Source organism: Melospiza georgiana, chromosome 22 (genome assembly GCF_028018845.1).
Source record: "Melospiza georgiana isolate bMelGeo1 chromosome 22, bMelGeo1.pri, whole genome shotgun sequence".
Lineage (NCBI taxonomy): Eukaryota > Metazoa > Chordata > Aves > Passeriformes > Passerellidae > Melospiza > Melospiza georgiana.
In genome coordinates, this window is record NC_080451.1 from 10273512 (window position 1) to 10288739 (window position 15228).

The following is a 15228-nucleotide window of genomic DNA, read 5'->3' on the forward strand; positions in this document are numbered from 1 at the left end:
GCTGACTGCACTCATTACCCGTGTTTACACACCAACCTAACGAGCCAGCCAAGTCACATCCTCAGCTTCAGTTGTTCCCCAAATTACTTTGAAGATCACTTGACACTACACAGGCTGTTAGTTCCTAAACAACCAAACATGCAGGTTACATTCTCTTTCTTCAATACCTGGACCCAAACTGGACACAAGAAAAATCATCGTCTTCATTTTCTTCATCACTACTGTCCTCAGACACATCAGAAACAGCAAGAAGGAGGAGGGAGAAAGGGTTGTCGTATAAACTACCACAACAAAAATGGAAAAGGCCATCAGATTTTTTAAGCCAGAAGAAAAAGTAAATGGTAGCTTTTCTTTTTAGGTCTGTCAAAAATCACCTTCTCTAAACGTGCAGACAACAGGTAACTCCACGTTAGTAAAACCAGGACCATACTAACATGCTCTGTTACACTACTACAAGTTATTCTGGTATCATAAACGCCACACATTTACAACCTGAAAACTGAAAAAGAACTTTTGAGACCAAATAAAGATGATGTCTAAAGTGGAATGTTTAGACATGACTGAATAATAAATATTACATTTCTAAGCTAATGACTTTAAAGCTCTGCTCTCAAAACCGTGTGTCTTTGTTTCTCCCGCCTGCAGGAACAAGGGATTCCAGGAACAGCCAAGAGAGGAAAAGCAGTGATACTTAGCCTGGCATTCTGAAACATGCTGAACTGTAATTTAAATCTATGCACCAGGGAATCAAATCCAACCCAGTCCAGCAAGTAGCAGCATTCAACAAATTAGCTAAGGCCCTACTGAGAAAACTGATTTTGGAGCAGGAGTTTTATGTGGTTTACCATCCAACAGCAGCAACTGAACTATAAGAAAGCTTATAGTTTAACTGAAATGGATCTACCAAGAGGAAGAAATTAAAACCATACTGCTGCCTTTAAAGTAATTACATCACACCTCAAACGCACACAAGCAGGTCAAAGACACCTGGTTAGCAAGTCAAGGTATTAGCACAAAGCCAAACGCAGAAATCAACTCGGGGTGAGTAGGGTGAGCTCAGCACAAACATGAGTTCTTCCATCCTGCAGGCTGATGCCACACCCTGCAGGGCACACAGCAAACACACTCTGCTCTTGAGCAATACCTAGGAGGAATCCTGCTCTGTAAGGAAGGACGCCTGCGCAAGGCACCGGGCGAAGCAGTAAACAAAGGTGGGCCCATGGCTGTGGGCCTGTGTCTGGAAGTGATGACTGGCATGGCTGCAGGGCCAGCAGCCACGGCTGGAGGACTTGGAGAGCTAGATGGGATGGAAAGGCTCGGGGAGCGCGGGGCAGCGGCAGCAGAGGCTCCGGGGTGCGCCACGGTGTAGGGGCGGTACCGCGGGGAGCAGGGCTGGGTCCACGAGGGGCTGGCTGCTGCCCCCTGAGAGCTGGCAGAAATGGGAGCCACTGCTGGGGTGGCAACTGAACTGGCTGGTGGGGTAAGAGATGAACCAGTCATTGGTACATAGCTTGTGAAATTGGTAGGAGGAGCTGGACTAGTCCCATAGAGACTAAACCAGTTACAGGGGGGAAAAAGAAAAAAAAAAAAGCAACAATTTAGGATATGCAGAAAAAGGGTGAAAAAGATAAAATGAGCAAGAGAAGTTCTTGCCCTTCTGATGACTCTTCAGCAATATTTTTGCAGCTCACACACATTATTCTTTTCTACTGTTGTTCAATAAAACTATGACACAATCTACACACTTTTAAAAATCATGGCCTTCGTGATGCAAGTTAGGGACACTTCTCAGCAGAAAACAGTTACATGGCTTGAGTCTATCAAATACATTCCTAGCCATGGCAGTGTAACCAAAAAGGGTGACATGGAGGGACACTCACATGAAAAAGACTGAAAAGCTTTAAAAATCCATTATATTTATTGTTCTTGGGACACTTCTATGCCCTTTTCTCTCTTCTAGTCTACCAATCAGTATGCAAGTGAAATCAGCATTCAGTTACAATCAGAAGTCACCTGGACAACGAGCTGGAACCAAAGGAGCCCACATTACAGAACATGGGGCTGCTTCCAGGGTTGGAGCCCATATTTAACATCAGGCTTCTGTCAGGAGAGCGGGCAGCTGCAGCAATGGGCTGGGAGGTGGCTGTCAGGCTGGCAAAGGGGTTCTCATCCCTTGCCTGGGTGGACATCATCAGCACTTCCATCAAAATCTGCCCAATCAAGTCCTTAAAATCTGAAAACACTGTTAAGAAGAAAAGAATCAATATCCTCACCTCAGTCTTCATCTACCCAAGAGTCAGGTGTAAATATTAGCAGAGAAAAAAAGAACAGAAACTTCTGTGAATTGAGCACTGCTTTTGGCAAAAACAACACACTGACACATCTGTAATAATCACTGTCTATATTAACCTAAGTTCTGGAATTACAGCTACACAAAAAGTACAGCCTTTATGGAAAACACAGAAGATCATAGATGACCTAACGCTCCTATAGTCATTTATTAAACTTGTCTTGTGTGTTCCACTCATATTTTCCCACCCTGCTGTTGAGCTGGGCAAGTTGTGTCAAAGAAAGGAAAACAAAACATGCACATACCCCACACACACAAAATATCAATTGTTCTCGTGTATCTTACAGCTAACATAGAATATATAGTCTATTATATAAAATAATCATGAAATTTTGGCTTATCAAATTAAATGTTAGATGTCTACTATGATGCAAGAACAATCCTTTAATTCACTAAAACATTTCTGAAAAAATAAACTGAAGCAGCCAGGGCCTCCTGCTCAGGAACCCACCTTCCTTTGGGTTCTGCTTGAACTGGGCAGAGAGTGAATTCAGGAAAATAACATCTCTGTCTCTGTCCTTCCAAGAGACTCTGAAGATCTTACAGACCAGCTGAAGAGCTTGTTCCTCCGACACTTCTGACCCTGACAGAGGTTCCTGGGGGGAACAAAACAATCAACACCTGATTTGCATTTGTATTAGTCAATGTACAATTAGGTACAGATCTTCCTTAAGAGGCTTCAGCTTAACTCATAAGGTTTGATTTCCTTTCCTTGCTGCCCCCAGCCCTGAGTGGAGGAGTGCTCCCATGCAGGCCAGGCTTTACCAAGTGACTTTATTACTGACAGGGCAGACAATGCCAAGGCTCACCTTGTCCGTCAGACTCCGCTTCTCTCTGCGATCGTTCTCATCAACCTCCATGTTCTCAATTCCTGAATCCACATCTACCTGGGACATACTGCACGTGGAAATAAGAGAAAAAGCCCATTAACTGTAGAAAGCTGCAGACAGTCCTCTGTAAGATGCTGACTGAAAAAAATGTCCCCTTAAGCAGATGCAGCAGAGAAAGCACTGCACAAACAGCAATTAAAATCATTGGTTGATAAATGTCTCTCATATTACATTAGAGCTCTAAATTTCTTCAGCAGGCAATACAAACTACACAGCTATCACATCCCACAACCTTCTTCTTTTAAATAGAGTAGCTGAATTATCCCCACCAGACATGCTTATCTGTTAATGTCTAAGATAATGTTTTGTCTTTTACCACTTTAGGTCAGGAATCCCCATTAAAACCAGGCTAGAAAAAGCATTACAGTGGTCTAACCAGTGTATGACTTTTAAGCATTAACCCTACTGCATTAACACAGCTGGGAGGGGGAGAGGGCAGAGCCTTGTCCTGTAAGAGCTTTGAACACCAGCATTGTGCCATTTTTGCCACCTTTGCAAGCTGCATTTTTTACCTTTTCTCACAGGAGACACTATCAATGTCCATGCTCTGAGACCGAGAGAGGGACTGAGATTGGGTTTCAAGGCTGTTTGATGGAGAACTGCTGAGGGAACTCACTCCTTCGCTGCTCTGGCTTCGGTGGGCTACTCCTAAAGAAAAGGCACCACCAAGATTACTGCTACAGCAGTGAGAAGGCACTGCACTATTTGGATAGAAAAGGAGAGGAAATATTGTTTTTCAGTCCAGCTCTTAACCATTCTTAGCACTGCATTACCAAATAAAAGTTAATAACCACATTTTACTGCAGACAATCACATTTTCTACCTTCCCTTGAAGCAGCAATGTAGGAATGCTTACCTGCATTAAACAAAGAACAAAGATAAACTTGCATCCACGAGGTGCTCAGAGATCCACTCCTATAAAAACTGATCTATTACAAGGTTGCTGTGTCTACTGCCTTCAGACATTGTCAGAGCCCCTCTAAAGACTGTCCTATCAGAACAGAACTTAACACTGGGCCATTACAATGGAGTTACATCATCAATTATAAAGGGCCAACAAATATTCCTTGAGTTCTTCGTCTCTCCTCCTACCTCTTCCCAAAGAAAATCTAGCTAAGTCAGTGGACAAAAGAGACCAAAGCAAACAGGGCCCACCAGGGCAAAGGACTGCATTGTTCTGCATTCCCTTGGGGTCTTACTCTTATAGCCAGGAAAATGTACTTTAACAGTGATGCTGCAGCACTCATTAACAGCTCTCCTCAACCTGCCATCTCTTCATACAGATCTTCCAGAATTTACTTGCATCTTTACTTTGCTACATCAGGTATCCAATAAAATACCTGACACCTAAAGTTCCAGTTGTCACTGATAACACTGGGTTTAGGTTTTCTAAGGTATTTTCAAAATACAAACAAAATATTAATATTTTCCATTAAATTGATTCCTATGTCTGATCTCACCATGACAGGCAACTCCTTAGAACAATGGATGCTTACAAGGACACTACTCTGCTGGAACTGCTCTCTGTGTGTCCAAATGAATTAAAATCCTCTGCAGTCACTTCAGTCTGCTGCTGAAAGGAACTGCTGCAAACCACACAGCATTAGCTGAGTCTTCATTTATGCCACATAAACACACAAGATAAACTGTTATGAATATTTTTTTCCTGATCCATTCCCCAATTTAACCAAAGCTCTTACCCTGATGTGAAAAAGTAACACATTATTAAACAGCTGCACGAATGGCACTGCAGGAAGCAAACATTAGAAACTCCTGCTTTGGGTCATCAGCCAATCCAGTCAGTACAGTCAGGCACTGTCCTGGGGGATTCTCAAAACAGAAATCTCCACGGTCCTCACTGTCTGAGCACTTCAAACCTCAATAAACTTCAATAAACCTACCAATACCTGAGCATTTCTACCTCCAGGTACACATTTCCACACCTCCTGCTCTGCTGCCAGTATTGTTTATCCAGTTGTGCCCTAGGATGGGTCAGGACCTCTTCTGTTTGGAAATTAAACATTTACTTTTCCTGAGTTAGTTTTCATTCGTATCAAGCCCACAATCCCCCTCATCACACAGCTGCCACAGACAGCAGAGGAACAAATGCTCCTTTCAGCAAGAGTCAGACCTCAGATGGATTAAAACAGTCCTGTACCCACAGGCTGAGGGAACACAGAGAGTGAACTCTGCACCGCTGTTAAGAAAAAGAAGTCACCTCCACCTCTGGGTTGCTGCCTTTAGTCATGAGAACAATACAGAGTGTTAAATTCCATCTGCAATGAGTTTATCTCAGGAAATGCTTTTGATAGCTTTTCTCTGTCCTGCTTTGGATGTAAGGAAACAAAACAAGCAGGAAGGACTCACTTCTAGGTATTTCTGAACAGCACTGTAATTAAACTACAAGATTGACGCTTGTAAAATACTCTAATTGCCACAAGGAAAACCAGAAAATTCAAGAAGCAAATAGGTAAATGTTAATGAATTCTGCAAGCTCATCAAAGACCACTGGAAAAATGTTATTTTTATTAAACTGTTAGAAATCATATTGGAAATCTTGTTAGAACCATTATGAATTTGTTCTGGGATGGTTCTGAGAACCTCTAAGCTTAGTAACACAACATGCAAAACAATTTAAGTTTTCAGATAAAGACCACAATACTGGAAAACACACCAATTTGTCCTGATTCCCAAGTCAGATAATTTGAAATCAAAATTAATTTCTGTCAGGTCAAATGTGGTATAAATACATTACTTTTGTCTTCCCCTCTCTATAGAGCAACCCTCCCAACTTCCCCTGCTTGCTGCATTTGTATGATTTTAACAGATCAGTTATTTGTTGCATCTTCTGAAATAAATACAATTTGTAAATATCCTGCTTGTATTCCCTCCAGTAAATAGTGAAATTGGCAAATACAGAGCAGAGAGCAAATACTTCATTCTTACACTGACAATGTCCAGTCACAGCTTGCTATTTTTAATTTTGCTGATTGCTTGCAACTAAAGATCAAAAATTAACTTGAGACCGATTGCTAGAATGTACCTAGAAACCAATCAATAGAGACTGTGTTGCAAAACTTGAAAGGGATTTTCCTGTCTCCTTGACACATCTTTTCCATAATATTGTGTAATAATGAACTTTATTACAAACTTTTTTAAGCTTTGCTAACCCATACTGCACATGTCACGAGTTTACGCACACCTGGAAAACAAGTGTAAATTGAATAAATGGAAAACCATTTATTACTTGGAAAATTCAAACAAAAGGTACCTTCTTTCACCATTTTGCACCATTTGTTTCTGAAAATGACTTTCTGTAGGAGCAGGAGCAGCAGCAGCGCAGGCTGCACAGTGAGGGGCTGAGTAAGGGACGCACACAGACACACGGCGAGCCCCAGGAGCTGCCAGCCTACCTGATGCCCCGATGGGAGAGGTAGCTGGGGTCATGCTGTGCACATTGAGGCCCAGGCTGTGCGAGGGCCCCGGCGCTGGGGCTGCTCCCGGCGGCCCGGGCGGGGTCTCTCTCTGCGGGGACGTCAGCGGGGTGGAGGGCTGCGACGAGGAGCCTCCCGCCAGCCGCGCCAGGCGCCGCCGCCGGATCTGCGGGGAGAGGAGAGAGTGAGCCCCTCTGGGAGAGGAGAGAGTGAGCCCCTCTGGGAGAGGAGAGAGTGAGCCCCTCTGGGAGAGGAGAGAGTGAGCCCCTCTGGGAGGAGAGGAGAGGAGAGAGTGAGCCCCTCTGGCAGGAGGGGAGAGGAGAGAGTGAGCCCCTCTGGCAGGAGAGGAGAGAGTGAGCCCCTCTGGGAGAGGAGAGAGTGAGCCCCTCTGGCAGGAGAGGAGAGAGTGAGCCCCTCTGGCAGGAGAGGAGAGAGTGAGCCCCTCTGGCAGGAGAGGAGAGAGTGAGCCCCTCTGGCAGGAGAGGAGAGAGTGAGCCCCTCTGGCAGGAGAGGAGAGAGTGAGCCCCTCTGGCAGGAGAGGAGAGAGTGAGCCCCTCTGGCAGGAGAGGAGAGGAGAGGAGAGAGTGAGCCCCTCTGGGAGAGGAGAGAGTGAGCCCCTCTGGCAGGAGAGGAGAGGAGAGAGTGAGCCCCTCTGGCAGGAGAGGAGCCCAGTGAAAGGAGCCCAGTGAGCCCCTCTGGCAGGAGAGGAGAGAGCGAACCCCTCCATCAGGGAAAGGTGCCCACTGAACCCCCCTGCCAGGAGAGGAGCCCAGTGAGCCCCCCTGCCAGGAGAGGAGCCCACTGAACCCCTCTGCCAGGAGAGGAGCCCAGTGAGCCCTTCTGTCTCCTGCAAAGGCAAACACAACACTGCAGCCTTACCTGAAGCCCGCTCAGTGGAGCTGGGCTGGCTGCCCTTCCTCTGTTGTGTGTCACAGCACACAGTACCCTCCGTGTTCAAATTTAAAGTAAGTGTTTGCTGCCTTGGAGAACCATTTGCACTGGCAATGCTGTCTGTCCCTTGAGGGGTTGTGCAAGACCAGTTTAATGTTTACTGCTCAGCAGTTTCAAAACGTGCAATACTCCTCCCCATTTACTTTGGCATTTGACAAGCCACGTTGATGTGATAAAAGGGACAACATGAACGTGACTTTTGCTTTAACTTCACACCACATGACACCAACACACCCGTGCTCAAGAACATCCAGCTGAAAGTTAGTCAAGACCACCACGGTTCAAATTAATCCAAAACAGAACTGCAACACCAAAACTGCATCCTGTGTGCTGGACAGAAGCACCATGACAAGTGAAGACAGAGTAAAAAACATCCTCTTATCACCTAGAGGCATTCCATCACAAAGAATTTTAAAAACAGTTTTTGCGTGTTCCTTTTAAGATAGAAGCATCTGCCTTTTAAGAGAAGCATCTGCCTTCAAAATCCAACTACAGAAAACTGTTACAAATCTACTTATTAAAACTGGTATGTGATCACATAACACTAATATTATACATGAGAAATAGACAAAATAAAACTTATGAAACTAGATTTATAATGCTTTAAGCTTCACACAAACAAAAATCAGAAAATAAATTATTTATTATCACAGGCTGCTTTACAGGATCTGTGCCCAAAGCTTACATCTTTGGCTTGAAATAGGCCCAAAGTAAAATTATATTTGAGGATGTCAGCTCCCTGCAAAAATCAGCAATTCCTGTTATTCTCTTTGTATTATGACACTCAGGCATTGCACACAACTTAAAAGTTTTCATTTCTGCTCATAGTCCTAAAGAACTGCCAGGCAACTGAAAGAGTGAACAAAAGATTTGTGTCAAGTCAATGTCTACACTACATTGCTGTATCATTTAATGGCCTGTGAAACCTACTCCAACAGGAAGAAGAACAGATCAAATTAAATCAGACTTCAAAAACTGTGGGAAAACAGTGTCTGGAACTACATCTCCCTCCACGACAGGTGTCACCACATGAACATGGAAGGCAGCTACATTTTTTTTAAGACTCAAAAAAATATCTATGAATAGAATCTCTAATCCTTCCTCCTTGTCAAGCAAAATAGGGGCGCTTAATGCTGAAATAAATTGTTCAGCTTTGCCTTTAGGTAAAAGTAATACATATTAGGGTCTCCCCCTTCTTCATTTGTACCTCACATTTCAATTTTTCGGTTTTTCATCCAAGTGCTTATCTGATGAAACTCCAGAACTACCTCAGCCCTCAAAGGTATAACTGAGAAAAGGCCATCTACATGTCCCCATATCTGAATCCAAATTAAGTTCTTAATTTATCACAACTCACAAATATAACAAATACACACACAAGCACTCCATATATGCACCAGTGTCTGAAGGAGAAAGATGATTTCTTTTTCTTGTTTTTTATATCATTAATGTGATATGGAGCTCTTCCACAACTGTTCCCATTAATGCTTGCTAGCTAGTTTGAAATCAGCTGTAAGGAGGGAGATATGTGAGGAGAAGAAGGCAGAGATGATAACCAATACAATAATTAATTAATTCACAAATATAGTCTAATAAAACTAATACAATATTTTTCCCTGCCCCTTTAAGGATGATGGGCAAATTACAATCACCTTCCTTACTGCTGAACAAAGTAATGCTAAAATATAAACAAACTGTGAATATTTTTACCACTGACAGCTACAGCTTTCACAACTTAGGGTACATGGAGCACATGTTGAAGGACCAAATCTGGTTCTTGGATACCTCAAGCTGTCATATTCTTTCCAGGTTTATATAAAATTATTACAGGAATCTGAAGTTTGATCTGAAGACTAGGAAGTTTTAAGTAAGAGATAAAAGAGGAGAAATACTATGCCAAAAAGGCCAAATCCAGGCCAAGTTTGAAAAGATGGCATAAAATTGGTGGACACATTCTATCCAGTTAATTCCCTGTATCTTCAGGCTGAACAGCAGGGAGAGGAGGGAAGATGGGCACAGCTGGGGACTCAGGAGACACAGTTTGTTCGCACAACACAAGGGACAATCCAGACCCCAACCTGCACACAAATCCCTCCTCAGAGGTGTGGGAGTTCCTCCAATAACCTGTTCCCATTTCAGACTGAATGAACCCCCAAATTACCACCCAGCAGCACAAACCTGGGGTCTCAAATAATGTTTTAGGGAAGCTTAAGGCATTTGAATGATCCCCAACCCTTCATTTCAGACCTGAGCCAGTGACATATGACAAAGCTGTTATGTGTCATTCTGTTACCTAACAGTGACAAGGTTTTCACTCCTATTACATGGGCATTGCTTGCTCCACAGCCCATCTTCCCTGCACAGCACAGCTCCAGAACACAGTTTAAAAGCCTAATTAAAAAAAAAAAAAAAAAAAAAAAAACAAAAAAAGAAAACAACTAATTGGCTGAATGGGACAAGCACATTGCTTTTTAACTATCACAGTATAGTACAGTTTTTGCTGGACACATCTGGACTAGATCTATAAATAGCAGTTTTCAGAAATACATTTTTTGATCTAAATGGACTTCTTAAAAGCTGTTAGCTGCATGCATAACAACAAAAATGTTAAAAGAGCACCCTGCAAAAGATGGTTAACTGATAATTTAATTGAGCACCAGGTAATAAAGATACAACAGGAAGGCTAGTCCCTCAGGCTCACACATTCCCAGTTAAAAAAAATTATGCATCCATATCTGCTAGAGTGGCAACTGCTTAGTGAGACTGTAAATAAATCTCCTATTCAAACACAAAGTAGAAGAGTTCCATATCTGTACAATAAAGGGTAATTTGAATCGATAGCTTTATTTTTCTTGTATTCATTAGAGCATGTTAAATTGGTTTAAGAAATGCTTCATTTTTCTGGTCATAGTGGTCATGTTCTCAGAAAATGCTACTCAAAACTCACGTACATGTTGGGAGGTGACAAATTCACATCATTCTTTCCCACTTTATGCCACATTTAGCTGAATTCTGCTTTTTCCCTGTGAAGTCCCTGTTCTCATCTTGTGCTATCTACTGTGCTAAAACTCACATACTAAGAAGGAAATTTCTTTCTCCCCTCTCCTAAAAATTTTACTATGGTCTGTAATGAATTACAACTTTTAGTGCATTAAAGTGAACATTGAGAAAATGTCAGTGAGAGACACTGTTAATAGGAGGGGAAAATATCTTCTTGAAACTAAAATATAGGTGTGATCAATTGTGTATCTCCTCTTTTTAAGCTGCAACGCATTAGTGTTATATTTAATTATGGTTTGATAACAGAAGATAACCTTATCTGTCAGAGCCTTGCAATTAAACCTCCGTTAGGTATTTTTTCACCTTCATTCATTGCCTGAAAAAAAGGCTGAATGTGAAGAAGTCACATAAAGTAAATTTCAGGTTATTTTTCAATATAATCTCATCCAGGCCCACTGTGCCAAGTAACAGCAAAGTGGAGATGTAGAGGAAAATTAAAATCAACTTGGCTCTGACTTTTCAGTGAGAGATCCATTAATCACAAGAAGTGACACCATGACTCTGTTAAAATGATACAAGATTGTCACAAGCAATCACCTAAAAGACCATTTGCTTTGGTCCCTGCTGAACTGGACAAGAAGGACGTGGAAAGTCACTGGAGACAAACATTTGGCCAAAAAAGGTGGATGAGTCCTCAATGGAGAACTCCTTTCCTGCAGCCTCAGATCCATGATGCAGTGGTTTTGATGAGGTCAGTAATGTGCTGAGGCAGTGACACAAATAAGCCTACATAGGTTAAATAATTCTGAAATTAATCATAAAACACCTCAGGATCAGGGCAGTTTAACAACGAGAAGAGCTGCAGGTAAACAAAGCACTCCTGAAATACACCTGTAAAACTGGAGATCCTTTTTCCCAGCAGACTTACACTGCCAGTGTCCCATCCCACTCCTCCCAACATGGGAACTGCTCTCCTTCTCTCAGTGCTTCCACAGAGCACGAGGACCTCCACCAAGTAAACAGCACAAAGTGTTTTCTCCTAGATCATGATGCAACACAGCAGGATTGCTAAATCGTGACAGACACCAGCATCAAAAACATCCCAACTTCTTGGAATACAAATCTGAGTGGCAAGAGCAGCCACCCTGCCCTACAATTCCACTGTAAGATATGGACAGAATAAAAATAACTTCTTTTGATCCTCCCTGGATTAGAAGTACAGCACTGAGCCTGTATTGCAGCAGGTCCAGTACAATACATTTTGATTTCAGGATTACACAGGATCACTGGGAAACTCCCTGGATCCTGCTATAGTAACCCAAATAATAAATTTGAAAACCCTCTAATATATTGGAAAAACTTAAGACTTTAATTATATATTAAAAAACAAGGGAAGCAGCATCCTTTAAAAGAAACAAGGAATAGTTCACCTTATTCTATGTGAACAGAACATATACATTACAGATGTTTGCCAAATACAGCATAACACTAGAATTCTTCAGTGAAAGCTGAAAAGCTTGAATAAATAAAGAAAATCAAAGGAAACAGTGGAAAACTGACAAGCCTGATTCAAGCTGCTTCAAGAAGAAATGATACTAAATATAAGCCCACGAACACACCCATCTTGCTTCTCAGCAAAGACTTTAAGGAAGCAAAATTTCAAGTGTTTCACTATGTTAAAAGGTTGGGTGTTTCGAATCACACACAAAGAACACATAAACGCCTAGTACTGACACAGAGAGGGCACACGCTGCAGACAAAGGCTACCTAGCAGATGGAAGCAGAGAATAAACAATTAACCAGGAGAGCAGCAACCCAACCCCGCGGCCGAGCCGGGGGTCGCGGGTCAGGGCCAGCCCGGGGACAGGAGGGGAGAAAAATGCACGGAGCACAGGCAGGGGGCGAGGGCAGAGCTCTGGGGGATGGCTCCGTGCCCACCCTCGGGCCCGAGCCGGGCCCAGCACAGCCCCGCGCCCCCTCCCCGCGGGCCCGCCCGCCCCTCAGGCCCCGGCCCCGCGCACCCACCTCGTCCGCGCTCAGCTCCTCCATCGCCTTCCTCTTAATGGTGCCCGGAGGAGGGGCGCGTTCCTCCGCCCCGCCGCGGGGCCGCTCCGAGGCAGCGCTCTCCTGCCGCCGCTGCCCCCCGGGCCGCCTCACAAGGGCATCTCCGGGGCGACCGCGCCGCGCCTCGCCCGCCGGCAGCACCGCCGCCCCCGGCCCGCTCCCCGCCGCCCACCCGCGCCTCAGCTGCCGCCGCGGCCGAGGGGAAGCCGCCCTCCCGGTGCCCCCGCGCCCCTCAGAGCTCCCGGCGCCGGCCCCCGCCCGCCCGCGGCCGCTGCCCCGCGCAGAGATTATTCATCAAAACAACAGGGCGGCGGCGGCCATCTTGGGGATCACGTGACCCCCGCGGGGGCGGAGCACGCCGGGGCCGCGCGCGCGCCGCGCCGGCCAATGGCAGCGGCCAGAGGGGAGGGAGGGGCGGGGCCGGGGCGGGGCCCGGGAAAGGCGGGCCCGGGGCTCGTGAGGGGTCGCGGTTCGTGAGGGGCCCGGAGAGGCGGGAACGGGAACACGGCCCGGAACGAGAACACGGCCCGGAACAGGGTCCGGAACGAGAACGGGAACATGGCCCGGAACGAGGCCCGGAACAGGGTCCGGAACACGGCCCGGAACAGGGTCCGGAACAGGGCCCGGAACGAGAACGGGAACACGGCCCGGAACACGGCCCGGAACGAGACAGCTGCCCCTCAGGAACGCCCCGGTCCCAGGGAGGGTCAAGCTGCTGAAGCCTTCCCTCTCCAATGGGCCCGTAAATATTAACCTCTTCTCAGTGACGGGTGTTTGAGAATTCGCAGGATGTAAATCTAATTGTTGCGAGCTGAGTAACACACCAAGGGAAAAACAAGATGCCAAGACCCCACTGAGCACTTGGTCCCGGCCTTTTATAAGTGTAGTTTGGACATGAAGTTTTTTTTTTCTTATTACAAACTTTTCTGCACCTAATTCCCTCCTTATACCACAAAATACTATATTTCCGGAAGATATTAATCTTTTCCCTCACACTCGAAATGTAATTCAGCCACAGAAAAAACCAGCCAGGTTTACATGTAAGTACATAGGAGGTTCATGCCTAGCTCATCTTGTTTGAGTTATAATACACGTAGATGAAAGAGAAAAGAATATTTTAAAGTTGTTCTTTCGATAAAGGATAAACGAATTGAGGGTTGCAGCTGCAAGTTTTTAGCCCAGGAAGAATAGTCACTAACAATATGACCTGAACAGCGAGACTTGCACGGGGCAGTGTGATTTGAGTCAGCAAGGGAAAGAATCCCGTAAAAGCTGGATGTTCTTAAGATAGAATTAAACTGATCCATATGAGCTATTAGGAGATATTTTCATACACGCTGCAAATAATGATATAGCAGTAGAATTGATCCATTTTTTAAATGCAGAGATGAGGCAGTTAGGCTACATGGCCTTACGTTTTCATATACAACTTTAATGTACTTTATTGATCTAAATTATTTTGAACAAAATGTTTTGATGACTTAACCAGGGTGCTCAGAAAGGAAACCAATACTTGGATCATAACATATATTGCCAGTCTTTTTATAGAATAGATGTACATTGTTACCTTTGATTTTTATATTACACTTCATTTTGTGTTTATCTCCTTAGGATTTTTTTTTAAGATAATCGAAGTGGTCTGAAACACCTTTAAATAAAACCCTTCAAGTGCTCCTCTGGGGAGTTCTGTTCTCGTCCTTCAAGGTCATTACAGCCTTTCTGTGTTGCGTCTCCCAGCGGTTTTGCTGGAGAGCGCGGCTTGGAAGCAGCTGGAGGACGTGTGCGTGTTTAACCCCTGAACCTGGCACCGAGCCCTTCTTACAGTAGTTTGACCTTACTGCTACGCAGCATTTTGTTGTTTTATTGGAACCTTTTGTTTTGTTTAAAGCTGTGTGTTACACGAATCATAGCATCTTAATTTCTGCCCGTGCCGGGAGGAGCGGCGCGCTGCACAGGCGCCATCCGGCGGTGCAGAAAGCTCTGCCCGCTGCTGCCGCTGCAATTTGTTAGCGGCTGCTGCCCCGGATTGTGATTCCTACTAACAGAACACTAACAGCAATTCTGTTTTCAAGCAAATAAAACCACTCAGTCCCAGAAGGAAGAACGCTGTCAGAATCCACAGCATAAACACCAGGCATTTTACTGCTGGGCCCCACATTTCCCTAACTGTATTAGTCCTTTTCTTTTTATTTTGGAAACCAGCTTAAATTTATACAAGTCTGGTAATTAGGGGAGAGCGTCAATCTAACCAAAAGCCCTCCACGCTTAAAGAGATTTTTGTCTGACTCTGATGATGTATGAAAGCATTTTGCATGGATAAGAAGTATCAGAAAGGTGACGCTACTTGTTTCAAAATGCCACGGACTATTTATTTCATATGAAGTAATTAAGTTACTAAGCTTAAGCTACAGTTCTTCAAGAATATGCAACGAAGAATATGCACCAACTAATTAAATTTGTAGCTACCTAGTTTGTCTGACAACTTACATGTTCACGCAAGAAGAACTTTTCTATGCAATACTGCACACAGTGATAAAGA

General features: G+C 44.4%; 1 protein-coding gene across 2 annotated transcripts in view; it reads right to left on the reverse strand.

The window, feature by feature from the left end:
- UBE4B (ubiquitination factor E4B) overlaps positions 1 to 12795 on the reverse strand; it is a 33056-nt gene extending 20261 nt beyond the window's left edge. The window contains exons 1-8 of one of the 2 annotated variants that reach the window (XM_058039330.1): positions 12651 to 12795; positions 6654 to 6840; positions 3753 to 3888; positions 3160 to 3247; positions 2802 to 2946; positions 2014 to 2242; positions 1145 to 1552; positions 168 to 281 (exon numbers count right to left, since the gene is read on the reverse strand). In XM_058039330.1, the coding sequence (XP_057895313.1) occupies positions 168 to 281; positions 1145 to 1552; positions 2014 to 2242; positions 2802 to 2946; positions 3160 to 3247; positions 3753 to 3888; positions 6654 to 6840; positions 12651 to 12674 (1331 nt within the window). In that variant the 5' untranslated portion in view covers positions 12675 to 12795. The remainder of the gene's footprint in view (positions 1 to 167; positions 282 to 1144; positions 1553 to 2013; positions 2243 to 2801; positions 2947 to 3159; positions 3248 to 3752; positions 3889 to 6653; positions 6841 to 12650) is intronic. The other variant, XM_058039329.1, reaches the window with a different exon arrangement.
- Between the last annotated feature and the right edge of the window lie 2433 nt (positions 12796 to 15228).